The sequence below is a fragment of the Vulpes lagopus genome, chromosome 11 (assembly GCF_018345385.1).
Source record: "Vulpes lagopus strain Blue_001 chromosome 11, ASM1834538v1, whole genome shotgun sequence".
NCBI classification, from domain to species: Eukaryota; Metazoa; Chordata; class Mammalia; order Carnivora; family Canidae; genus Vulpes; species Vulpes lagopus.
In genome coordinates, this window is record NC_054834.1 from 59,303,360 (window position 1) to 59,330,760 (window position 27,401).

Below are 27,401 nucleotides of genomic sequence, written 5' to 3' on the forward strand. Positions count from 1 at the left end.
TGATGTAAGGGAATCTGTGTGTGGATGTGTGCTCTCTGGAGTAGCTATTTGGTCTGTTTCTGGGGCTCTACTGCACTATTTGAGGCCATCTAAGTTCTGTGGGGGATTTTGAAACCTGGGCTCTCTCACTTTGGGCCTCTTCTATTAGGCAGGTCTAGTGCCTGGGATCCCATCAGTTCAGCATGGGATTGGCTGCCAAAAAGATAAAAGGCTTGGGAGTTGGGGGACAGGACTAGCAGGTGAAAGAATTCTCCTCCCCATTCCAGGGAAAAGCCCAGTGGAGAGCCCGCCCCAGACACGTGCCACAACCTGTAAGGCAGTTCCCATCCGTGGGCTTAGGTTTTCTTGCATGGACGATGTAAGTGGGCCATGCTTGCCTGGCTGTTGGAACTTACTGGGCAGCTGGGAGCTGGGCTGAGATGTCAGAAGCTGCTCCAGCCTCAGCCCTGGCCTTGGCGACCCTGAGGCCTGGAGGTTCTGGGATTATTCCCTTGACTTCTGAGGTTCCTGTGGCTCCCCCAGGAATGCAAAGTCTGGCAGGAGGCTTGTGTTGGAAGCAAGGGCACCAGCTCCTTCTCCAGAGTATGGGAATGGCCATCAGCAGACCCAGGCCATGCTCCAGCAGAGAGGAATCGAGATTCTGAATTCCTGTCCCTAGGCAGAGCAGCTTAGCCCTGGCCCACAGGAGAGGACAGTTGGCACTCCAGGCATCAGACCATCCCCCTATATTCCCCCAATTTTTTAAATAGTATAGGTGGTGTACTGATCTTCTAAACCTTAATTCAGCAAACATTTATTGAGCATCTACTCTGTGGAAGGCACGGGGGAATTGAGTATTAAGGCCGTCTTTGCCCGTTGGAGTGCACGGAGTCTGACATTGGAGGACTCCCTTATTTCTGGATGAGAAAATCTGGGCTCTAAGAGATCAGGTGTGCGAGAGGTCCCTCTGTGGCACCGCAGGGACTCAAAGCCAGACCATACTAGGCTATTTCTACCTCCTTTTCCAGGGATCTGGGCCCCTCTGTTGAGATGGATTTCCTTTGCCGGGCTGGATGGTCAATGAACCGACTGCAGTCTGTGTGTGAGGGTTAGATGGTTCCTCAGGGCAGGAGGATCTGGGTAGTCTCAGACTAAAGGCAAGACTTTATGGAGGGGGAAAAAGATTGCTTGTCAGCCGGCCTCTGATTTGCTCAGCCTGAAGGGCTCCCAGAGTCCCAGTGCAGGGGGGCAGCCTTGGCATTACCAGGCCATCCTAGGGTTAAGTGTAGAGACCAGTTCTACCCAAGGGCGAAGGGCGCCCCCCTTTTTAGGTCACGTTGGAGAGGGTATTTCGTTGGGGGAAACAGACTTCTCCTTATTCTGCTGTAGCAATGGAGTCCTCAAGTTCAGCCTTCTGCCCCCCTCCCTGGCTGAGCCTGCAGCCCACCCTACCCCTCAGCTCTCGGGAGGCCGGGCCGGGCTGTTCCCCGTCCCTCCGCTGCGGCGGGCGGGGGAGTGAGGCGCAGAGCGTGCCTCGAGTCTCCGCGGTCAAGGTTGCCCTCCCTTCCCCGGGGGAGACTAACCGTGGGAAAAGCGCTACCTTGGCGGCTTAGAGCCTCTCCCTCCAAGGCCCGTACGAGGAGTCTGGACACGCAGCCCCTCTCCGCGGGCCACTGTGCCCCCCTGGCCCCCGCCCCCGCGCTCTCCGCGCCCGGCCCTGCGCGCGGCCCCGGGACAGCGCGATCTAATCAGCCCCGGGCCGATAAGCTTCTAATGAAAAGAGCGCTCAGTCCCCTCCGCAGGCGCTTTCGCTAAGGCCCCTCCCGGGGGTCGGGAGGGAGGAGGTTGGAGGCCGGCCTCTGCCGCGCCCCCGTGCGCCCCGGTCTGCGCGTCCTGTCCCGGAGGGAGCCTCGGGAGCCGCGCGGGGCGCGGTGGCGACCAGGCCGCTGCGGGAGCTGCAGCCCGCAACCCCAGGACTGCGGAGCCCGCCTCCCGAGGACAGCACGTGCTCCGGGCCACTGCCTACTGCTCAGGGATGGAGAGGGGTTCGTCTAGAGACCATTTCTTTGCGGTTTCTGTTTCTCCTTCTCTATTTAAAAAATATCTTCTAAAAATTCGGCCTTCTCTCTGCAAAATTGGGTGCCGAGAGCTTTATTTCGTTTGTAAGTTGACAGGCAGGCTTGGGCAGCGCGGTGCGTTCGCTCCCAAAAGGAAGCCCAAGCTACTCACCCACGCACCCTCCCCCCCACAGCTAAGGGAACGGGAAGGGGTGGGGTGGGGTGGGGGAGATCTTTGCCTACTTAGCAGGTAAGAGATGTAGGACTATGAGGTCATGCGACTTATAAAAGCTGGTGGCTTCTTAAATTGTCAACTTAAGCAGCGCATGAGATTTGGCCTGCCTGGTTCCGACCCGGTAATTAGGACCTGCCCCGGCCCTCCTTCCCACTCCCACACACCACACTGCCCAGAGTGGGCAGGAGAAGCTCCGTTTATTTTTGTTGGAGGAGGGATTATGTTTCCAACGTTCCTCTATCCATCCTAAGTCTTCTCCGACACTTGTTACAGAGCCTACCTCTCGCCTGGGGCAAGAATGGGGTGTGGGTGTGGGGCCGTTTGACCCATTCCACTCCCCCAAATTGAGTGGTGTTTGGAGATGGAGCACAATGGTTGGGTGGGCCTTGGGAGAATGAGCAGAGGATGGGTTGGCACCGTGGCCCTGCCCAGCGCCTATGGAAGCTTCGGGGCCCAACACATTCATCTCCTGGCCTGGACTCCAGGGCCTGCGTATAAAAGGAGGGAATCCCCCCAGTCGGTCCAGGGCCCCAGGACTGACCTTTATCCTCGCTGGAGGATCCTTTTTCCCTAGAGGTGAAAACAGTTTTCCAGAGGCTGGTGGGGTCTATGTTTAAAGCAATTTAATAATAATAATAATAATAATAATAATAATAATAATAACTACAAAGGAGACTACACTTTTCAATCAAGACACCACATTCTGTTACTCAGCCTTCCCAGAGCTGGGGAAGAACACGGTGGATATCACCCTTGGTTTCTCGGTAGGGAAACTGGCAGGGGACCTGTGCACTGCCAGGGAGGGAAGGCACACTCCCCACACAAGCATGCTCCCGGACCTGGAGCCCCAGGAACGTGTCCCCCACAACGGAGCCCAGAATAGGGACTCATTGGGTGCAAGTTGGGTGAGGGTAAGGAGGACACAGGGCGTGGCCGGAGGGCCCAACTGAAAGGGCCTCTTCTTTTAACCCTTACCAGCTTTGGGCGTCCTGGGGTTCGCACAGCCTCCGATAACATTACTCAGTAATTACTCTCACCATTTAAAGCCAATGCTGTTGAACGGGCTCCGAATAATTAATGAAAGTTGGTGCGCAGTCCCCTGATTTACGGCTCCGAGTCAGCGCGGGGTCAGCCCAACAGATTCATTTCGCTCACCCGCTCTGCCCCTTGAACAAGAGCCTCGGTGTTTGTTTTTTGGAGAACTTTCTCCTGCCAGTGGTTGGTGGGCTACATACCTCACTTACCTGAGGTTGGGTTCAGAAGCAAGCAGGCAAGATGTGGAAGATGTGGCCCTCCATGAATTGGGAGGTCCCGGTCTTACTTGGGAAAGGGCAGGAGCCTGCCCCCGAGGTCACACCTCTGGGCTTGGTCTCAGCTTCCCCCCACCCTCAAAGCTCTGGAGGCCGGCTGGTGGCATAATTCTCCGCTGGGGTTTGGAGTTGGGGGAGCGCACTCCCCCACCAGGTTCTGGTGTTGACCCACTGACCAGCTCCCCCCTGACCTGTGCCTCTCTCCCCCGCCTAGCAGGATACAGCACAGTCACCTTCGACGGGACGCCCAGCTACGGTCACACGCCCTCGCACCACGCAGCGCAGTTCCCCAACCACTCTTTCAAGCACGAGGACCCCATGGGCCAGCAGGGCTCTCTGGGTAAGCAGGCGGGAACGATGTGTGGTCCTTCTCCCCTTCTTCCGCCACTCCCCCCCCCCCCCATTCCCGGGATTGCCAAACCACAGCAAATTTCGAGAGAAGGGAGTTTTAGAAATCATCAGCCCAGTCCCACTCAGTTTTAAAGAAAGGACTGAGTTTTGCCCCCACCCCCAAGAATGTTAGGGACAGCTCTACTCAAGCAAGTCTGCGTAGGTCTCGATGGTCTTTTCGGTGTACTAGGAAGCGACCGCTTAGGGAATGTGAAGTGAGAAGCTGATTAGCGCCCTAGATCCATCGATCCGGACGCCCTCTCTCTCGGCACGCCCCAGCATCCAGCCCCCCAACCCCGCCGCTTAGTCTCCGAGCCCGGCTGTCCCAGACCCTGCCCGCGCGTCCTCGCACCCCCACCCGCACTGGCACCCCGATCCCTTGGGGCGCGCTCACGCCGCTCTCCGGCTCTCTGCAGGCGAGCAGCAGTACTCCGTGCCGCCCCCCGTCTATGGCTGCCACACCCCTACCGACAGCTGCACCGGCAGCCAGGCCCTGCTGCTGAGGACGCCCTACAGCAGGTAGGAGGGCGCTCGGCCCGGTGTCTGGGTCCCCGGGACCCGGGGGGGGGTGCGCTCGAACCCCGGGAGCGGTGACGTCCGACGCGGGCACCCTGGACCTCGGGCGTGCACGGTCCCGGACGCAGAGGACGCCTTTAGCTACTTAAAGCAAATTTAAGCAGACCTCCTGGCTCTGCTGCGGAAGAGGTAGGTTTCCTCCTCTCCTGGTGGTTCTTGTTTTGAATATAAATGACGGCGGTTACTATTTGAGCTAAAAGAGCGGCGCTTCGAGAAGGTTTTTTTTTTTTTTTTTAAAGCTCCTTATGGGAGGGCTTTAACTTCCTCGGGACCAGAGATGAGACGCGAGTCCACTCCCACTCCGTTCTTCCCACTGCTCACCCCCCGCCCCCGCGCCCACTGGCCACTCCGGCCGGCCTTCTCCGGGAGTCCTGCGAGGGCGCGGACACCCGGACCGCAGCCTTCGGCGCGGCCCTGCGGTCCCGGGGCCGTGGCGGCGGCGGCGCGCGGCGGGCGTGGTTGCCAGCGCCCGGCTCCGCGCGGGGACCCGACCCCGACCGTGTGCCGACTGCAGCCGGGACGCAGCAGTGGCCCCCGGGGACCCTGCGCCCGCCCGCCCGCGCCCGCCCTCGCCCTCCTTCCCGCTCCGGGGAGGCAGGAGACCGGCTTCTTTTTCTTACAAGCTTTTTTTTTTTTTTTTTCCCTGTCCCTGGTGCGTCCTCCCGGCTCTCGCTCCACCCTCCACCTTCTCTTCCCCCAAATTTATTCTTCAACTTTGGGTGAACTTGGCCGGCGTCCCGCGCCTCCGATAGGGTTGCCTAGTAACTGGTGCACACGCCGGCGCGCGCGGGCCTGGAAGGTGCGGCGGGGGGAGGGAGGCGGCGGCCCTCGGCCCGGGAGGCGGGGGTCGGGCGCGCCTTAGCTCCCATTCCGCCCCGACCCCCCAGCCCGGGGCTGCGGGGAGCCTGATACCGACTGCCCCAAACTCCTCTCCATCCTCCCCCCTCCGCTCGAGGACCCGGGGCTGACGTCAAGGGAAGGAGGTAGTGAGGTAATGAAGGAAGGAAAAGCGCCTGCCCTGGGAGATTGGGGGGGTGGGGGGTGGCCGCGCCTGGGGGACCTGCAGTCCCACAGGTGGAGGAGGGGAAGGAGTCTGCGCTCCCCCGCCAGCGGCGGCGCATCCCAGAGCCCCGGTGCGCTTATGAAATTGAGCCTGGCACCGGTCTGATTGTCCTGTGGGGGAAGTACAAGGCCGAGCCCCTTCTAGTTTTGTATGCTTGAGGCCCAGGGGCTTCGGAAGCCTTTCCTTTGGATGGGAAACTCTGGCCTATCTACTTGGATCTTGGATTCGAGATCACTCTCCTTCCCTTCCCTTCCCTTCCCCTTCCTTTAGCCTTTCTTCCTTCTTTCTTTTTCTTTTCTTTTCTTTTCTTTTCTTTTCTTTTCTTTCTTTTCTTTTCTTTTCTTTTCTTTTCTTTTCTTTTCTTTTCTTTTCTTCTTTTCTTTCAGCCAGAAGGGGCAAAGAAATGTGCAAGGGTTGCACAGAAAGAGGTAGAATGACCACACCTCCTCATCCTCTTTTTCTTTCTCACTAGCAGATCTCGTTCTTTTCTTTGACACTTCAGTCCCAGTGTCCTGTGCTTCCAAGCCCATAGTCTCTGTGCTTCCTCGTGGTGGGTGGAGTCACTGGAATGGGTGCAGAACCCAGAACCATTTTGTGTTGCAAACACTCCCACTCCCACCCCAGCAAAACTGTGGTGGCAGGGCCATTGCCATTATTCTTGAGGAACTGCTTCTGCCCATTTCTAAAGTGGCGTTGTGGTTATCCTAATAGCCATTGGGGGTGCATTTGGAATGGTTCCCCATGGGAACTCCTACCTCCTTGGTTCCTGATTGGAGCCTTACCTAGGCAGCAAGGAATACCTCCATGCTGGAATGGGTGCTGTTGAGATGTGCTGGGATATCTCCTTGAGTGTTGGGGCCTGAGAGGCATTGGAATCTAGTTCAGAAGGGACACAGATACACAACATTTTTTACTCTCCTCTCTCACAGAGGGGCTGAGCAGCCTAGAAAGAGGAGGTGGGGAAAAAGTGGTCACAGCCGCTATTTCAACAACAATTCTCCAAACTGAGTCCCTGTGGTGGATTTTGACTTAGGGCTGAATTTGTGGTTGCCATGGAAGTAGGAAAAGTCACTTGGATTGCATTTTATAGGTAAAATTCTCACATTTCTAATCCAGCTTCTGATTGTATAAAGCAATTTTGTCAAGTTCATCTTTTGGAAATATTTGCTTATCCCTTTCTGCTTTCTACATAAATGGAACTTCTTTTGCTTCTCATTTTTATGTTTATGTCACCAAAATACCATTTTCTTCTGTGAGAGAACATTTCTAAGCAGTAGCATCTGAAGAAGAATTTGTGACTCCCTAGGAAAAGAGTTTGCTCCCTTGAAGTTTGTACTGTCTTTGAAGTTCCAGTCACCCTAAATTCATAATGTTTCTAATCACTTTTCAAGGGTCAGATACTTCCCCTGAAGTAACGATGAGTGGACAGGTGTCGGGAAGTTTTAAATCGATTCTATGCATCGACATCACTGGAGTTATGTCATTTTCTTCTTTTTGCTCCTAAAAAAAATCTGAAAGGGTATTTATATGCTTTTATGAACGCAGTGTTTGAAAAAGCATGGGAAATAAGACTAAATTTTAATCACTTAATGGCTTAACATTTGGGTTTTAGATACTCAGTGGTGCTTCCATGGTCCTTGGCTCCATTCCCTTCTGTCTAAAATTGGGACCTCCTGGGAAAGGCTTGCTTGTATTTCGTTTGCCTTGGTGCACTTGACCCCCTGGGGCAGCCTGCCCAGCCTCTTATCCGCTGCCCTCCAAGAGCTTCTGTCTCTCTAATCTTGAATTTTGTCTTCCCAGCATGAAATAAAGGTGATGATACATATACTGATATTAAACAAGCAGTGCACAATATGAATTTGTTTTTAGAGAATTCTCAAGATTCTCTCCTCATTAGGAGAGAACTATACAGGGATTCTTCTCTCTCAGGTAACAGATCTCAGGAGTTACAGCGGGGCACATTTGTGTGCAGATGTGAATGATAGTGAATAGAAAATGTCCCCAGTCAACTTATGGGTAGTGATAGGAGATGGTTTTTCTCATTCTCTCTGCCATCCCGCATATTGAAGGTGGGTAAAGTTCTGTCTAAAGGTCACTAAGGCTTCTGAAGCCAGATTTCAGCCCCTGTGGGACCCAGTGATCATAGCTAGGTGAAACATGAGTAAACAATGAGGATTTATTGCATGCTGACTATGTGCTGCTGGGCACTGAGCTAAGTGCTTCATTCAGGTCACACTTTTAATTCTTCTGATTACTTTCTGAGGTAAGTACTCTAATCTCCACTCTGCTGAAGAGGAAATAGGTTCAGGCTCTCTAAATAACTTCCTTAAGTCACACAGCAAATCAGAATCAGGACCAGGACTTGATCCACACAGTGTCTCTGACTTCAAAACCCATCTGTGCTCTGCATTGTGGAGGAGTTTCAGGCCACTCGGCATCCTCCACCTGGAATGTTCCCCTTACACAGTCTGTACCAGTACAGTTGCTGATAAATATGCAGAGCAAATCCTTATACAGACTTCCTTTATTAGGGGCCCCATTCTAAAGCACTTTACAAGCACTGACCTCTTTAATCTGCATGACTTGTTGAGGCAGGCAATAGATTATCATCCCCATTTTACAGAGGAAGCCTTTGGAGGTGAATTTGCCTGGTATGCCACAGTAAGAGACAGAGCTGGCATTCCATTTCAGGTAGTGAGGTTTCAGAATCCATCCTCTTATCCACTTCACCCTGCTACCTCTCCTGATGAATAAGCGCCTTTTCTTTCCAAAGGTGGCATCTGCCTGGTGTCTCACTAGAGAAAGGTCTTTATTGCCCAGTTATGAAGGAAATCCTATTATCCATTAGTTTTACCCATAACTTTTGGTAGAAAGCCCTTAATAGATTGGGAGCAGTATTATTCCTGATTATTGTCAGGTGCAAACTTGAGCTTTCTCCTGAAACCTTCACTCCCAAATCAGCTGTCTGTCCTTCAGATTTCAGACTCCTCTAGCTGTGCCTTAAGCACGAGGTGTGAACCATTGGGGGTGATGTTCAGTCCAGACACCCGAAGACCTTTCCCCCCATCCATCCAGACCCAGGAAAAACGACTGCTTCCAGGGCCACCACGATTGTGCTCAGAGCCAAGATTCAGGAAAGGTTGGACCTTCCCCTCTCCTGAGGGGAGAGAGTAGTGAAATTCACTCCCACTAAGCACTAATTTTTTTTTCCCAATTTCTACCTAGAACAGGCAGCTAGCTGGGCTGGCTCACTTCCTTTGAGTCTTCTGCAAACCCATCTGCCTTCTCTGCTTGCTGACTTCCTTGGAGCCCCCCCCCCCCATCCCATCTGCCCAGTTCATGGGTTGATATTCACAGCTACTTTGACAGAGTTCTGTGCCCTGTGTTTGAAAAGTATTCCCCATGCACTGGTGTTTTGTTTTGTTTTTTAGATCTTCTAGTCCTTCCCCTTTTTTCTTATTCATTTATTAGGCTTGCATATCCCTCGTTAGCAACTGTGCTACCCCTTTAAAGGAGGATATTTCCTTTTGCTCCTTAGTAAGTAAAACGACCCCAACTTTGGAAGCAGCAACTGCTGATTCAGATACTCTTAAATTGAATGTTGGTGATACACAAATGATGCGGTTGACAGTGGAGGCTTTTTGCAGCAGATTGTTTTTTTATGTGAGAGAGACTTCCGTAGCAGCCACAGAGTTTCTTGGGAGCCCAGGTCAGCGGGAAGTGCATCATCAACCATTTAGGTTGGCCTTCAGCATAGATGTGTATCAGAGGGGGATAGCTCGTGCCCAAGGAAATAAAATGACAATTGATAATGCCTCCTTTCCCTTGTGTATCCACACACACTTTACATGGTGTAAGGTTTCACTTAAGACAGTACCGATAATTTATTTCCCACATAGGTAGGCGTGAAGGCAGAAAGTCTGAAGTGGTTTCCAGGGGTGGGCAATGTTATCACAACCAAAGGCTTGAAATGGACTTGTCTCCAGGGAGGGGGAAACATCTAGTTTCAAATATTTCTGCAACTTTTGTGCTGACCGAGTGTTTATTAATAGAAGTTGAATCCCCAGTGGGTTTTTCTTTGGTTAACTGGTGAGCTTGAGAGAAATAACAATACCAAGAGATTGACTGTGAAATAATTATTCACCATGGCCTGCTGGGCAGAAATTTCTCAACAGGCAGCCTCCATGGCGCCTTAGAGGGAAGAACGCAGGAAAAGGGCTGTGTGGAGGTCTGGCTGCAGCCTCTGTGCTTAAGCCCCTGTTATCAGGTAGGGAGAAACCCCAGAGGCCTCTCTGTCTGTGTGGGGCAGAGCTGTCGACGCAAAAGCTGAGCAATCACGAATTCTGATCACAGGTGCCAGCTACCTCTGCATTTTCCTTGTTGGCATTTTCTTTTTTCATTCATGCATCCTTTTTTTTTTATTTTCCCCTTCAATCTTGTGGGGAAACTGTACTTCCACCAAAGTGCTCCTTTGCCAGCCTGCAACCATCTGGCAGAGGTAACACCAACCTCAACCGGGTTCGACAGCTCCATTCCAGGGGTGACATGAACTTTTCTACCTTGTTCTGCTGCCTCTAGTAAACACACTTAAAGATGAACATGTACTTGAATTACACGTGCAGTTGAAGAGTGGGGGAGTCCCAGCCCAGATAATAGCCGAGGGCTTTTTTTCCCCCTCCTTTCTTTTTTGTGTGGAGGTCGAGAACTCAGTAATACTGCAGTCCAGGCCAAAACAAACTCTATATGATCTACTACCGATTTCCTTTTAAGTTCCTCTTTTTGCTAGGACTGACTTCCTTTTATTTTACTCCAACTTGCATTAATCCCAGTTATAGAAGTTTCTTTCCTCTCTCCCTTGCTTCCAACTTCAAACATTTCTTACATAGGAAACAAGGGGCCTTAAAAAAAATCGACTTGAAAAATATAAAGGATACCATGACTTTTGGAATATATTTTGGCAGCCTGCGATTTCAGAGTTCACTTCCGAACAGACAGAGTTAGACGGCGAGCTGAAATGCCTACGTGACCACTGTGGTTTGCTTTGAGCCAAACCACCTGCTTATCTGATCTCCTCTGGGAATGAAGTGGTCGACACCTACAGTGGTTATTTAATAATTAGATGCTTTATTTGTCAGAGGCCTTACATTCCTTGACCAGTGTTGCCTCTTTCTGTGGGTTTTCATGATGAAAGCTGGGTGTTGACCGATTGCCCAGAGAGATCAGAGCTGGAGCATGCTCCGGCCTGGTATTTTTAGCTCAGGTTCACATTCCGTCTCCTCCCCGACAGCAGTTACTGCCATGCTGTCATTGACTTCCAGTGAAGAGGCTGTGCCAGCCAAGCTGACTGGCCGAGGCCCTGAGGAACCCCAGGCCGCAGAAGGCAGGATGTGGTTAAAATGCTGCTCCGATCCTATCACTGGACTCAGGAAACCTAGTCGTAGCTTGGGGATTTTCCAAAACTCCGTCTCTCCTATCAGCCCTTCCCATCTTCTCTCTCCCCGAGAGGATTTGCAAGCTGAGCTGTTAGGACCACTAAAACAAGACGTGGGGGCTCCTCCTGTGATCTTGGCATACTGTTCTTAACTTAAAAGGCTATGTCGGGCATCTTGCGTTTTAGAACTTTCTGGAGACGGAGAACTGTCACAAGGCTTCCCTGGGCATCTTCTCTTTCAACTATGGACTTGTCTGCATTATTGTTGTGTTATGATTACTATCGTTGAAGTGGTAGAGGGTGAGCTGTGAGGCCAAATGATGCCAGGATGCCTCCCGAGGGGTGCGGCAGGTGGGGTGGGGGCATCAGGCAAGCTCAGGCACTTCTCTGAGCCCTAATCTTCCTCTAATAAATGGGGATCGTAACTATACCTGCCTCACAAAGTTGTGGGACATATTGAAGATGTGTGAAAAAGCACTGTGTGAAATTGGATACATTAGAAAAAATTAAAATATATTTTCTGTGTTCTTCAGAGAGCCACTGTGAGGGCTTTACCATATCCCTGTAGGGTTAGATTGATGGAGATTAATATTTCCATTTGGCAGATGAGAAAATGGAGGGGCAGAGAGCTGAACTGATTGGCTCAAGGTCCTAAAACTTATAGAGCAGTACTGTCCAATAAAACCGATGCTAGTAGCCAGGGGCACCTGGGTGGCTCAGTTTGTTGAGCATCTGACTTCAGCTCAGGTCACGATCCTGGAGTCCTGGGATCGAGCCCCTCATCAGGCTCCCTGCTCAGTGGGGATCCTGCTTCTCCATCTCCCTTGCCTGTGCTCTCTCGCTCTCTCTGTCAAATAAATAAAATCTTAAAAGAAAAAAATTTTTAGAACCAACGCAAGCCACATATATTTGGAATTTTTTAGTAGCTGCATTAAAAAAATAAGACCGTGAAATTTATTTTTAAAATATTCTATTTTAAAATAGTCAAAATCTAATTTCAGCTTGTGGCACTGGCCATTTTTCAAGTTCTCGATAGTTATGTCTGAGCAGGAGCTATCATACCAGTGCAGTATAGAGTATTTATTAAGCACACATTGGAAGGTACATATCTGGAAGACATAGACTGTATATTTGAGAAAGTTTGCTTTCTGGGGGCTGAGAGAATGGCCTTAAAAATAGTTGGTCTCTGGGGTCCTTCCTTATAGAGACCCTTAGGAATCTACTGGACTATCCTTTAAGCCTGTGAGAAAATTCCTAAATCATAAAGTGAGATATTTGGAACTCATTAATCCATGTGCATAAACTTCTTTCCCTCATCTTGCTTCTCAGCTCTCTTGAAAATTAGGGTCTTAGTCTTAGGCAAAGATGAAATCATTTCAGAAAGATCCCATCTCCCAATAAGGCCTAGGAAAATTGTCAACTGGAGCTGAGTGATTTTAGCTGGTGAACAATTTTTTAAAAATCAGTGACAAAAATACAACGCTGCCTGGGGAATACAATGCCCGTTGGCCGAGATTAATGGCAAGATTAATAAATGGATTGCTTGATGAAAAGGCGCAAGAGAACAAAAACCAGTAGAGATTGTGGAGGAGGCTGCTTATTAATGAGCTGTCAGCCCAAAGAAAGTTCAAGAAACTCTTCTGTGTTAAATGCAGCAGGGCTGGCACTTCTAATAAAAATTGGGGTCCTTCAGGAATTAATTACATCGGCCTTACAGCAAGAATTTGTGGAATTGCGAAACGTAGTGGCACAGACCAGCACGGGCCGCTACTGCAAATGGAGAAGCTGCAGGAGAAAGTAATCTTTTTTTTTTTCATTGATCTGTAGGATATTGTAGTAGCATAATAGCCGGTCAGACCTGAGCATGAATGATGGGGCCCAGATACACACTGACTAATGAAAGGACGCATACTTCGAGTTTGAAGTCACTTCACATTTCATATGTAAAATTCCCTCCTGGAATCTGATTTTCTCCTTATCCCCCCGTGTGCCCGCCACGAAGGAGTTCCAGATCATTTTCAGAGGCATTATTCGAACAGCAGAGGGACTGTGCCATGATTTATCAAGCTCTGCCTAGAGGGAGCACCGTATCCATTTATTCCAGGTTGCTGTGATTTCCCTGACCCCTCCACAAGTTCCCAGTGTGGCTGGCCAGACAAAACCTTCTCTAAATTATTAAAATTTGGTGTTGCCTCTGCCCGATGAAGCAGTCCAAAGGCATGCCACCACGGGATGGAGATTGTCGGTTTGGGGCCTGATACCCCACATGAGACACTGGAAGCTTCTGTCTTTCGCTCCTGCCATGAAGGGACAGTGAAGGGATTCCTCTGGCATGTGTTTAGACCAAGGGCCCCCAGACAGCCCATTCATCTGTGGGTCTCAAATTTCATAATTAACCATTTCAGCTCAGGACTGAATAGAGTCCTAACAGAGCTTGGTAATTAAGGAGATTTCTGCTAATTGATTTATGTGCTGCTCTTCTAGGAATGAGATAGATATAAGAGGAGAGGAGAGAATGACTTTTGTTGGCTTGCATGCTAGTGTACTTTCTCCTCTGGGGTCTTGATGTAAATGATCAGCCATTATTTTCCTTCTTAGAGCTTGATAGAAGTGGGCCTGGGGCTTTTTTATTTCTTTTCTTTTTCTTTTTTTTTCCATTCAACTTGTACCAAGATTATAAAATTTCTAAAGAGGAATTCCTTTGGTTGTGTATACACTTTACCATCCTCTTCCTTTTGCTTGTCACATCCTCACGTATTAGACCATCCACCACCCATCATTCTTTGACTTTTCAGACCCTCATAATCCACATGATACTTCTTTTGATTAAAACAACTTAATGGCCTTTTCACGAATAATTAATCTGCCATCTTTTTACTTTCAGCTCCAGGCTTTTAACTTTAATGTTGAGTTATCCGGCCTGTGTTGCCTTTCAAGAGTTCCACTCCCTTTAGCCTCTTCCCCTGGAAAGGTTTAATACCTTTTTAGAAGCTTCAGTGTTTGCTCTACTAAAGTTTTTTTTTAAAGGCTTCCAGATTACTCTTACATCCTTTCTGCTCTGTGTGAAGTGAATACAGGAATCAGTGGGGTGAAATGAAAATCATTTCAGACTCACATATTCTGTTGTTTTGGAAAATGTGGAGGTTTTCACTGCAAAGAAAAGGTAAAACGCCGTTGCTTTTTGAAGAAATAATTGTATATATTTTTTGTAGTTATGTGTTTCTAACTCTGGATGTTTTTCTAACAGTGACAATTTATACCAAATGACCTCCCAGCTTGAATGCATGACCTGGAATCAGATGAACTTAGGAGCCACTTTAAAGGGGTAAGTTCAATAAATTGAACTTTATTTGTTCAGTTGCCCTTAAACAAAAGCATATACCTGTTTGAACCATTTAAAGGTGCTTATAGCTCATGGAGAAACTGCAGTTTTAGAAAAATAGTCCTGGCTTTCTGGAGAATTAAGATGCTTTCCTCCCTCCCCCAGCTAGTGGATTGTGTTCAGTATTAAATTTTCGGGAATATGAATAGGGATTTTTGTGTGTATCCTGAACAAGGGAGGTGAGAATATTGAGAAAACATTATCTGGCCTTATTGAGCATTTTAGAATTCTTCAAAATCGTGTCAGTTCAACCTCATTTAATGTTTATTTTGCTAGTGATATCACAGATATTAACTATTACATTATCTTATCGAGAAATGCATTAATTAGTTCATAACACCCAGGATCCAAATTCGCGTTTGAGTGCTGATGATTAGGACGTTTCCGAGTCAGAGCTGCTCATACCTGGTGCATCCACAGGTTTTCTTCATGTTCGATAGACAGTCGCAACAGGGAGAACATAGCAGGCAGGGAAGATTCTTTGCCCCTGGAAATTTTGAAAGGCAGACAGGTGGGACTTGCTTTCAACAGTACAAGAACTCACTTTTTCACTTTCTAACAAGTCTGAGTCCGTGGGCATTAGGGTAGGACTCCAGTGAAGTCCCCGTGATGCAGCAAGTGCTCTTCTAGGTCACCTCACTTACTCTTCCTAACAACACTGTAAGGCTTAGGTATTGTTACCCTGTTTTCCAAGTAAACAAACCAGAGAATTAAGTAACTTCCCAAGTTCACATCATGTGAAGTAGGAGAGCTGGGATTCTAAGCCTGGATCTAATTCCAAAGCAGAGGCTCTTTCTGGCCTGCCTGTGCTGCCTTCCCCCCACCACCAGCCCTAGTGGCATTAGAGACCAAATCCAACACTCTGGACTAGACAACTAGCTGCACATCTCTGTGTGTTAGTCGCTTCTCATTGGATTCTGGGATCTGGGGGGCTTGCTAGAGCCATGCATGCTCCATTCCCCATTCCCCACCTCTTCTTCTCTTCTAGAGTTGCTGCTGGGAGCTCCAGCTCAGTGAAATGGACAGAAGGGCAGAGCAAGTGAGTGGACGATACGATGATGGCAAAGCAAATGATGTAGGCCTTGTTGACTGGCTCCTGGGGTGCTGCAGGAGTTAGCATTGACAGTGGGTAATCAGGGTAGTAGATGGTGCAAAAGGATGGGAAGACTCTTGCTCACTCTCTCTCTCTGTCTCTCTGTCTCTGTCTCTCTCTGTTCTCTTATTTAACTGTGGGCAAAAATGGAGGTGGTGACATTTCTCATCCAAGTACTCCTAGAAAACAACTTTTACAACAATGCTGTAGGAACCCTGCTCATTTCCTCTGGAATGTTCTATAAAACACAAAATTTGTGGTATTATTCATATTCCAGTTAGATAAGTCAAATCTTCCAGCCATACATAGCTTGCTTTTTCTCTATTTGCTTTTAAATCTCTCAGGGAGAACTTAATTTTTACCCCAAGACTGTAGCCAGAATTCTTACAAAAACTTTTTTTTTTTCATTCTCAGACATCTGTGCCTTCCCCAGCCCTACAGCCTGCACCCTGGGACATTTCTGAAGCTATTTCTTTTGATTTTATTTTCTCTGTTTGAACACCAGAATTGGTCTCCCTCTTCCTCCTTTCTTTTTCTTGGCTCTGTCTTGGCTTTTGGATCATCCTTCAGTGGTCAGCAGGATTGTTTTTCAGTTTTTCAGGACTTACTGTTAGATCCTTCTCTCCACCCCCATCCTCCATTTTTTCCTGCTATTTTATCCAAATCTCAACTTCCTCTCTTTCGACCCAAAAGTTAAAAAGCCTGTTGATTTGAATTTTTCCTTTCCACACTTCCATCCAAGGGGCTACTGACAATTTCAGCATTTTTCTTTCTACCTACACTCAACTTGTCTGAGGTTTCTTGGCTTCTTGCTCTCACCCTTTCTTTCTGGATCCCGTCCTTTTCTTCTCTCTCCTCTTCTCAGAATTCAGAAGCTGTCCCCACATTGAATGCCAAGAATAGATAGAACATGATTGTGAAGTGAGTAGTATGTATCAACTTTTAAAATTTCTTCATGCTGGAGTACAGGGTTTGTTTGTTTGCTTAATTACAAAAGTTACAGATAGGGACTCTTGGCATGTGTTTGACTCTGGGTCTTTCCAATCGTTGAGATAATTTTGATACCTTTTAAGGTCTATAGACACATGATATTAGTCACTTGCTGGGGAATCAGAAGCTATATTGTAAGGATGAAGTACGAAGTGTGAATAGTTTGTTTTGTTTAATGAAAAAAAACTAGAAAAGTTTTTATTGGTCTGGTGCTTACATTTTGGAAAAGGATTTCTGAAACCAAAATGTATTTCTTGAATACTATTTTTATTCAGAAAGCTGAATGAAAAGGATAAAATACCTCCAGTAGGTAGTCCTACAGAAGAACAACTATTTGGAGAGCAAAGTTGCAATTGTCTAATTTTCTAACATCTTCTCTCACACTGTGGATTTATCCCTTTAGAATGTAAGTCTACTGAAGTCCGCTTCCATTTCTGACTTGAACATTTATCTAAGGGTGGATGTTAACATTACTTGGCTTTGTGTAAGGGGCTTTATGTAGGTTTTCTCCTTTGATCTTGTGACAATCCTAGGATACTATGGTGTGTCCATCTTTCAGATGAGGAGGGTGGAGAGACTAAGCCACCTAACCCAATTTCACACAGCAATGTGAACTTTAAAATGCTTGTTGTGATGCATAGATTGATTTTACAACACCCTGATGTGTCATGACCCACATTTCGCCTCTCTTATGGCTCTTAAAAATGGCTACTCCTTAGCTCTTTCCTCCAAGCCCCTGAATTGCTGAAAACTGAATTCAATTGAATCTGTTACTCCAGTAGAAAATTGGGCTTTTCTCCAGGGAAGGCACAATCTGGGTAGGAGTCATTCTTCTCTCTGATGCCATATTCATTTCCTTTTGCCATGGTATGAAAACGCTGCTAGTATGGAAAATACATTTGAGTAAAGATACTCCACGAAGAAAGATAAATTTTTTATTACTTAAATCCATAGCTAGTGTCTTGACACTATTTGAAATCACTGGTAAGAAAAATCATGGTGATACAGTAGTTATAAAACTAGATGTTTACCTCATATTTTGGAGAAAAAAAGATAATTTCCATATCATTCATAAAAATGGGGCAGTATCCCAATTTTTTAATTAAAAAAGATCATGAACTCCAGACAAACCCCATTAAATATTTGTTCATGTCTTTTTTTCTTGAAAATTTTACTTAAAAAAGAATAGGTTTTTTTTTTCCTTGTGTATTAAGCAAGTCCTTGGAGACATCTTTCATTACATGTCAGGGAGCAGTGCTATTACAATGGGTGGGGATAGGATTTTTAGGGAGAACATGGGCAAGATGAGATGAAAACATGATATAATGGGGAGGAGGGGATACTCCTGCCCCTGATTTACTCCTCCCGCCTCCTCTCTTTATTCATTTTCTGATCTCTGTTGCCCATTGGGATCAGAACTACTTTTATGACCTCAAATAAGAGAGTATTATATTTCAATTTAAGAGAAAGTTCTTCTTGAACCCACTTTCTTAACTCTGACCCTTTTTTTGTCACTCACAAATGAAAGTAGATTTTTTTAAGTGAGTCACTGGGAAAGAAAATTGCCAGGGATCCCTTCTAAGCGTTAGTCCACCTTTAAGAATAATTCTGTTTAGGTGCCTTTGTGTTCGTTGTCTGCTTTTTATTTCTTTAAAAGCCTTTTCCCCATATGTTCTTAAAGGCCGATGATTTCCTAAAGCTGCTCACAAGCCCCAGCTACTCCGTTGGTCTCTGTTTTGTCTCTTCTGAAGAAAATATCCTGCAAAATGGAGTAACACATCAACCTTGACGGCGATCCAAGTTATTAAAACAAGGAAGAAGTTATTCTCTTGGGAGCTGGGCAGGGGGAGTGGGAAATTGAACACAATAGAAATGTGAAAGGAGTGCTGAGCGGAATGAATGTCCCTTTGCTGGCCCAAGAAGTTCATGGACTGGTGGGAACACACAGTGTTTGACCTGGGGATGGTTGAAAGGAAAAACGAAAGCCTCACGATGAGTGATGTATGGTGAAAACAAAGCTGTGCGTTTTGGTAGGGCCAAGGCTGTCGAATCTGGAGAAAATCCCCGCTAGACATGGTCTCATCCCTGGGAACCTGTGCCAAAAGAGATAACTGTCTTCTCTGGCCGGGAGTTCCAATACACAGCCCAGCACCTTCCCATTCCAGCTCATAAACATAAGGTATTCGTCTAAGAGATTTACTTCTTGAAAATAGATAGTCTGCTTTTAAGTGACTCCTGGAGCTTGGGATGCAGAGCAAAGGTGGAGAGAAATAGTTCTGTGAGTATGAGCATTCCTGAGTGAAATCCTCCACTCCACCGCCAGCCAAACTTTGTTCATCTCTCCTTCTAAATGGTTACCTTTATGCCAGGAATGTGGGCCTTTGTCTTCCCTTGGACACTGCTTCCCTTGGGTAGCCATACTGCCAAGACCAACATGGGGCTCCTGGGTTGGCAGGGTGGCGGTGGAGACTGATATTTGAGCTCTGTCTCCTGTTCCTTGCACCTGGAGAGGACTTAGCTTCTTTGCCCTCAATTCTTACTTCCATGTTACTTGTTTCCTCTCCTTGGCTGTTGCCTTTCCCACCCTTATCTTTTTGGGTATATATTCAATTAATATATTTAACTGTTTACATTATTTAAATCTGTAAATTATAGAACACTTAAGGATGCCTGGGTGGCTCAGCCTTTGACTCAAGTTGTGATCCCAGGGTTCTGGGATCGAGTCCCATGTCGGGCTCCCCATAGGGAACCAGCTTCTCCCTCTGCCTGTGTCTCTGCCTCTCTCTCTGCGTCTCTCATAAATAAAGTAAGATATATAGAACACTTAGAAAACACAACTAAACAGGGAAGGAAATGACCCCCCCCCAGTAGTTCAGATGAAACTACTGTTTAATATTATGTTGCATACACTTAGACTTTTATCTTTTTTGGGGGGGTGGAGGGCAGAGGGAGAAAGAGAATCCCAAGCAGGCTCCATGCCCAGTGCCCAATATGGGGCTCCATTTCACAACTGTGATATCAGGACCTGAGCTAAAATCAAGAGTCTGACACAACTGACTGAGCCACCCAGGTGCCCCTGGACACCCACTTTTTTTTTTTAAAGATTATTTATTTATTTATTTATTTATTTATTTATTTATTTATTTATGATAGAGAGAGAGAGAGAGAGGCAGAGACACAGGCAGAGGGAGAAGCAGGCTCCATGCCAGGAGCCCCATGTGGGACTCCATCCAGGGACTCCAAGATCACACCCTGGGCCAAAGGCAGGCGCCAAACTGCTGAGCCACCCAGGGATCCCCTGGACCTTTTTCTATGCAAACATATACATTTGTGTCCTTTTCTTCTTTTCATAACAAATGATTGGGCCTCAGGTTCTGTCGGCCATGGTAAAGTTCTGTTTCAACTATCAAGAGAGGGTTTTGAAAATATTCTCTTGTTAAAAAACATTTTATTTAAAAAACTATTTGGGGCTTGATAGACATCATCTCCACACTATGTTTCTATTTTATTTCTATGCAAGCAGTCATTTTAATCTTGTAAAGGTGAAGGAAAGTGACGGGTCTTTTCAGATCAAAAGAAGAAAGAGATCAAGCAGGAATGAAAGAAAAGGAAGGAGGTGGTAAAGGGTCCAGGATGGATATGAGGAGGATGATGGCCTCAGCAGAGAAAGAGGAAGTAGGATTCCAGCCCGACGATGAAGGGGTGTGTGCGTGCATGTGTCTGCACATGTGTGTGTGTGTATGTTGGAGGAGGAGAAGTATATCAGATGCGTGGAGGATGTCTTTCATGACCTAAAGGAGTATTTTGGACCACTCATGTCTATGATCCCATTTTGTGCCCTTCTGAGGCCCTCTACTCACCATGAATCCTTCTCCCTATCATTTACCCAAGGAAAAAAAAATCATAATCTCCACTAGGAAAAGGTGGACATGGAAGCTACACCAGCAAAAAGTCATCCATAATATAACACTTCTCTGAAGCAAGAGTTTGAGTAGGTTTTTTTTTCTTATTAAAAGTGAAAAAGTTCATTTACTCTAGCTTTATTTCTAACTCTTTATTTATTTTTTTAAATTTTTATTTATTTATGATAGAGAGAGAGAGAGACACAGACAGACAGGGGCACAGGCAGAGGGAGAAGCAGGCTCCATGCACCGGGAACCCGATGTGGGATTCAATCCCGGGTCTCCAGGATCACGCCCTGGGTCAAAGGCAGGCGCCAAACCGCTGCGCCACCCAGGGATCCCTATTTCTAACTCTTTAAAACCAAAGCCATAGATACAATGTTCTTAAGGCTAAAATGGTGACTTTATTACAATGAAAACGACTTTTTCCCTCTTGATTATAAAAGTAACAGGCTGGCTTGTTTGTTTGTTTGTTTGTTTATTTATTTAATTTATGTATTTAAAAATTCAGACCAGTACCAAAACATCATAAAGGAGAAGAAGTATCTGTTATCTCTCCACGCAGTGGTCACTAATTTTTATTAGGATGTGTTTGCATCTGCAGAGAGAAACTCCTGGAAACATTTACCGAGCTAGTAACCGTAGCTGTCACTGGAGAGATTGGGTTGGGGGGTGCCTCACAGAGATGGGTTTAAGAGATCCTAGGAGGAGATAAACTATAGGCACTTGTACAAAGACACTTGCATGGAGTTTTGCTGCACAAAGAAGCAAAGAAATGGGGTTCTAACTCAATGAGGATTGAATGTCAGGAAAAGATGGTTTCTTACTGTTTTTATTATTTATTTATTTATATTTAGAGAGAAGGACCTGCATATTTGTTTACTGATGAGAATGGTCAAGAAGAGGGAAAAAGTTGTTTGTGGGAGAGGATAGACTTGCTGGAACGAGCAGCCCAGGTGGCTCAGTGTTTTAGTGCCGCCTTCAGCCCAGGGTGCGATCCTGGAGTCCCGGGATCGGGTCCCACATCGGGCTCCATGCATGAAGCCTGTTTCTCCCTCTGCCTGTGTCTCTGCCTCTCTCTGTGTGTGTCTCTCATGAATAAATAAATAAAATCTAAAAAAATAAAAATTAAAAAAATAAAAAGAATTGCTGGAACACTGTCCTTGAGAGAGAAGAGGCTCCATGGGAAACTGGTGTCTGGCTAAGAGCTGGGATAGGTTATCTAGCAACCCTGGATCCGCAAGCGTTCTTTGTTTATAAGGATATTAACCCTTTGGTTGTCCTGTGCCCTTCAAGTATTTTTTCTGATTTGTATTTTAACTCTTAATGGTTTTGTTTTTTCCTGTCAGAAATTTTAATTTTTATAGTAAAAATGATCAGTTTTTGTCTTATGGTTTCAAGTTTTTGCTTTAGTATCCTGTCTGAAAAGATTTTCCCATCCCAATTTTTTTAAATTACTTATTTGTTGATATTTTGAGGTATATTTTTAAACTTAACTTCTTTTTTTTTTGTTTTTTTTTTTGTTTTTTTTTTTTAAACTTAACTTCTTATATTTAAACATTTAGTTCATCTTGAATTTATTTGGCAATTTGATTCCACCCTGCCCTGTATCTAGAGGATTAGCCAGTATCCTCAAACTATTTTAAATAATCCAGTCTTTCCTTGTAACTTCAAATATTACCTTTATAATGGGGCACCTGGGTGGCTCAGCAGTTGAGCATCTGCCTTCAGCCCAGGGCGTGACCCCGGGGTCCTGGGATTGAGTCCACGTTGGGCTCCCTGCAGGGAGCCTGCTTCTCCCTCTGCCTGTGTCTCTGCCTCTCTCTGTGTCTCTTATGAATAAATAATAAAATATAAAAAAAAACAAATATTACCTTTATTAAACCTTGGATCCTATCAAATTCCTCAGATCCATTTCTAGATTCTGCTGTCTTCTTTTGATCAATCTGATTCTTTTTGCTAAGTATCAGATTGTTTTCTTTGGTATAATTTTATAGTCTGTTTAAAAATCTGATAGAAAAGTTTCCTAACTTTGTTTTTTCTTTTTTTTTTTTTTAAGATTTTATTTATTTATTCATGAGAGACACAGGAGAGAGAGAGGCAGAGGGAGAAGTTTCCTAGCATTGTATTTCTTTTTTCAAACTAATTTTGGCTGTTATCGCTTGTTTATTCTTCAAGATGAATCATAAATTTAAGATTCATTTTGTTAATTAAAAAAAAAAGTCTTTATCGAGGCACTTGGGTGGCTCAGTTGGTTACACGTCCGACTCTTAATTTTGGCTCATGATCTCAGCACCATCTGGCTCTGCGCTGGGTGTGGGGCCTCCTTAAGATTCTCTCTCTCCCTCTCCCTCTGCTCCTCCCCACTCCTACTCATGCACTTACACTCTCCTTCTTTAAAAAAAAAATGAAAAAAGAAAGTCTTTGTCAATATTGGTTCATTAATTGTGACAAATGCACTTATATTAATGTGAGATATAAATAAGAGAGGAACCTGGGTATGAGATACATGGCAACTATCTATATTATCTTAGAAACTTTTCTGTAAATCTAAAACAATTCTAAAATAACAAGTTTATTTTTTAAGTCTTAATTAGAATTTTGAGTGTATTGCATCAGTTTTAAAAATTAGTTTTGGAGAAGATTGACTTTTGGGAAAAAAACTCAACCTTTCTTCAAGAATGTGGATAGCTGGGGCACCTGAGTGGTGTAGTTGGTTAAGCAGCCAACACTTGATTTCAGCTCAGAACTGATCTCAGGGTCATGAGACGGAGCCCTGTGTCAGGCTCTATGCTTAGTACAGAGTCTGCTTAGGTTTCTCTCTCCCTCTCCCTCTGCCTTTCCCCCACTCCTCTCTCTAAAATAAGTAAGTAGGGACACCTAGGTGGCTCAGTGGTTGAGTGTCTGCCTTTGGCTCAGGGCATGATCCTGAGGTCCGGGATCAGGTCCTGCACGGGCTCCTTATAGGGAGCCTGCTTCTCCCTCTGCCTTATGTCTCCGCCTCTCTCTCTCTCTCTCTCTTTTTCTCTTTCTCTCTCTCATGAATAAATAAATAAAATCTTAATAAAAATAAATAAATAAAATAAATAAGTAGATCTTTAAAAAAAATAAAAGAAAAGAATGTGGATGGCATTTCTCAACATTTTTTCAAGTCTTATTCTGTGTCAGATGTCTATTTTGAATTTCCTCCTTTTCAAGACTTTTTAGCAGTAATGCCTCTAGCTTCAGAATTTCTTTGAGAATGAGTGTGATTCCATGAATACATTATGAGGATTTTTCCTTTGTTTCTTCACCTTGAAATACTTTGTTGTGTTACTAACATTCGTTTGGAGGATGGGAGTTGAGGAAAAGATGATTTATGCACACAGCCTTCATACTACAAGCCTCCGTTTCAACAGTGGAGAAGCAGAGGACATATTAATCTTTAGAACCCTTTGCTTGATCCTGGTGTTTTAAGGAGGACAGGTTTTTTAAAAAATGTAATTGAAAAATAAATAAAACAAACAAACAAATAAATAAATAAAAATAAAAATAAAATGTAATTGAGCATAGTTGAGTAAACTTTTTCAGATTCAAGAGTATAAAAGCAAGCTGGGTAGGAGCCTTTAGGAATCCAGGCTGAGAAGATCCTGCTCCCTCCTTCCTGTGTGAGATTTGTCTCCCATGTGGATCTGGGACAGCTGTTCTTGGTATCTAGCAGCAGTTTCTGGCCATAGAACCAAGGCTTTGAGAAGAGTGAACCCAATCAGTTAGATCAAATTGGGATTTGGGTAAACTATCACCTCAATACCAGATACATGTAAGGAGAGATCCAGAGATTTCTTATATGATCTGATTGAGGTGGTCTATGAAAATATAGTTCCTGTGTTTGTGTGTGTTGAAATAGGAATGAAAGTCGTGCCAAAAAATATTCTTCCAAGTGATAGTGGCCGGTAAAATTGTGGTGTTCTTGGGCTGTGTTCTCTCCAAACTGTTGTGAGAAACTGGATTTAAATATTTAAAATATCTCTTAGCTCTGCTCTGTGTGCTAAATAGCAGGGAAAGGGTCAGTTGGAGGAGGTTTGTGTACCATTTCAGGTGTTGAGGAAGGCTCAATGGTTCCTAAGGACTGATTTATACAAGCATTGTTGTCAGGCTATCAGCCACTCAGTCTGTGTGCCCTGTTGAACAGCAGTCAATGACCAGGTTGCATGAGACATGAAGACAGGAGCCATGACCATAGAGAAACATCCAAAAGAGGAATACCAGCTAGGTTTTGGTAATGATAGCATTGCTACAACAAGTGTGCATCTTCCAGAAGGTAATACTTTGAAGGGACCAGTACTCATTTATAGATACTCTGTATTTTGAAAAATTCACTAAGGAAATAAATCCAGTGACTTTTAGGTAACTGCTAGATTATGCGTGAATTAAGACTTTTTCTACAGCAGGTGGCAAAACTCCAGTTGTAACTGGCATGGTCAAAGGGGAAACTTAAATTTAGTAACTTCCTATATTGTATTTTAAAACCCCAGGTCTGGATTCAGGGGCTCATTAGGATACTGTTTCATTGTCTCTTGTCTCTGCTGTTTTCTGTGCAGGCTGCCTTCTTAGGCTCTTGCCATTGTGGAAAAAGTAGCTCTGGTTTTGGGCATCTACAGGCTCACAAGGAGGATACCTCTTCTATTGGCTCTTCTCCAACAAAAGGCCCAGAGAAGGCGCTGACTGGCCTGGGCTGGGTCATGTGGCTAGAGAATGCAGTGATCTGATTGGCCAGGTTCTGAGCATATGTCCATCCCTGGAATCTGAGGGCAGGAGTAGAAGAAAAGTGGTTCCCTAGAAAGGGGGAGGGCCATATTTCCAGAGGACAGTGGGATAGATGTGGAATGGGCAGAAAAGAGATACTCAACAGAGAATTAAAAGAGCCAAAGTCAGGGAGCGTCCGGGTGGCTCAGTCCATTAGGTGTCTGACTCCTGGTTTTAGCTCGGGTCATGATCTTACAGTCAGGCTCTGTGCTCAGCGTGGAGTCTGCTTCGGATTCTGTCCAAATAATAATAAATAAATAAATAGTTAGATAAGTAAGTAAGTAAATCAGTCAAAGTTAATAAAAGTGACATGAGTCCTCTTCCTCTCCAGATCACTTTGTAACTGTATGCCATAGGGGTGTATGAAAGTTGGAGAGAAAGTAAATGAGGGATGGATGGAGAAGGCTTCTTTCTAATGCTCATGGGAAAAGTGTTCATTAAAAGGTACCATAATATGCTCTTTTTTTTTTAAATTTTTTATTTATTTATGATAGTCACAGAGAGAGAGAGAGAGGCAGAGACACAGGCGGAGGGAGAAGCAGGCTCCATGCACCGGGAGCCCGATGTGGGATTCGATCCCGGGTCTCCAGGATCGCGCCCTGGGCCAAAGGCAGGCGCCAAACCGCTGCGCCACCCAGGGATCCCCATAATATGCTCTTTAATGAAAAGTGACACAAGATAGATTATAGGTTTTTGTTAAAAGTCAAAAGTGCATTGTTGTCTTGAGATGTGAACAGAAATGAAACACCTGAGTTGGGGAGGAAGACACACTTTTTTGAGTAAAAAAAAAAAATAGCTGGTTGTTTTCTGTAGACTGTACTTCTGGGAAAATTTTATACCCATGAATCATCAGACTGCAGACATTACTTGTAGTTTTTTTTTTTTTTAAACTCAATCAAATTTAATTTGGTTGTTTCATTTTTTAAGTTCTAGTTTCTCTGCTGGATTCATAAAAGATACTGCATCACTTGGATATTCTCAGGAACAGAAAAAACCCTTTGACTTTGATATACCCATTGATTTGCTATATTCCCACTCTAAATGATGAAATTACGAAAAGAACAGAGGATGGCCAGATGACATCTGGATGTTTGTGCAGAATTTTATTTAAATATTGCCCTGAACACATCACGTTCAGACAGAGAATCAAATAGCATTCACGTTGAGCTGCAAGTGATCGTGCTGGGTTGCCATAACCTCTGACTATGTACAGAAAGAGAATTCCTTGTGTATTCATTTTCCCAAGTTAGATCTTATAAGTGGATATGAAAGTGAGTTCTGAAAATACTTTGGCTACAGGGAACTTAGATTTTCATTCAGTAAAGCTTTTAACCCTACACATTCTTTCTCATGCTACTGATACTTTAGAGACCAAGTCAGTTGGTCAGTAGAAAATCTCACAATCTGGATTCTGCAGATTGCTTCCTCTTAAAGTCTTTTAACTTTGGGCCTCCATCCCCTGTAGTTCCTATAAATAGGTAGTTAGGTCTGGAAGCTTGATTAGATTTTATTTTATTTTATTTTAGCAAGAGTGGTGTGTTTAGCCCCATCTCTTGTGTTTAACCTTTAAGGATGCACACTCTTTGAACATGGTTACAGTCCTCTTTTCCCTCAGAAGTGGCACACTAGCCAGGGGTGATGGTTATCAAGGCTTGTGGCAAAGTGTGTTTTCAACACCAAGAGGAATCAAGCACTCAAGCATCTCATAAGCCTGAGTATCAAGGATGGACAGAGAAGAGGGGTGGATGGGTAAATTCCATTTTCTGCATATGCAAGACTTTGAAGTCTCCCCAGGTGCTTTCCTTCAACCTGATTAAACTCTGCAGAGGTGAGAAGACCGAGGTAAAGATGGGGGGATGCCTACCTGGCCAAGGACTAGAGGCAGGAGAGAGAAGTCACAGATGGAGGTTTTTCCTTTTTGAATATTTGTATCAAATGCTAATTACCTTCAAAAGTCCTCTTTTTTCCCTTTCTTTCTTTTCTTTTTTTTTTTTTTTCTCTCTCTCTTTTTTTTTAACCTCCTCTGTTGATAAGGGATTTCAGGGCAGCTCTGGTTTTCCTCATCTGTAAAACCTCAATTCCTTTTTATTAATCTTCTTGTGCCTGTGGAATATCAAAATTAATCATTTCTAAAGAAGCTACTCTTCTAATGTTAAGTTTTTTTTTTTTTCTGGGCCAAACCTCAATGTAAAGGTTTTAGCATGAAGA

The 27,401-nt window shown here is 45.2% G+C and overlaps 1 protein-coding gene across 7 annotated transcripts in view; it reads left to right on the forward strand.

The window, feature by feature from the left end:
• Nucleotides 1–27,401, forward strand: part of WT1 (WT1 transcription factor) — a 49,461-nt gene that overhangs the window by 2,579 nt on the left and 19,481 nt on the right. For 2 of the 7 annotated variants that reach the window (XM_041723470.1, XM_041723467.1), the window contains exons 2-5: nucleotides 3,796–3,921; nucleotides 4,388–4,490; nucleotides 14,289–14,366; nucleotides 15,412–15,462. In XM_041723470.1, the coding sequence (XP_041579404.1) occupies nucleotides 3,796–3,921; nucleotides 4,388–4,490; nucleotides 14,289–14,366; nucleotides 15,412–15,462 (358 nt within the window). Of the gene's footprint in view, nucleotides 1–3,795; nucleotides 3,922–4,387; nucleotides 4,491–5,459; nucleotides 5,539–14,288; nucleotides 14,367–15,411; nucleotides 15,463–27,401 lie in introns of those variants that run through there. The other 5 variants (XM_041723471.1, XM_041723468.1, XM_041723469.1 and 2 more) reach the window with 5 other exon arrangements.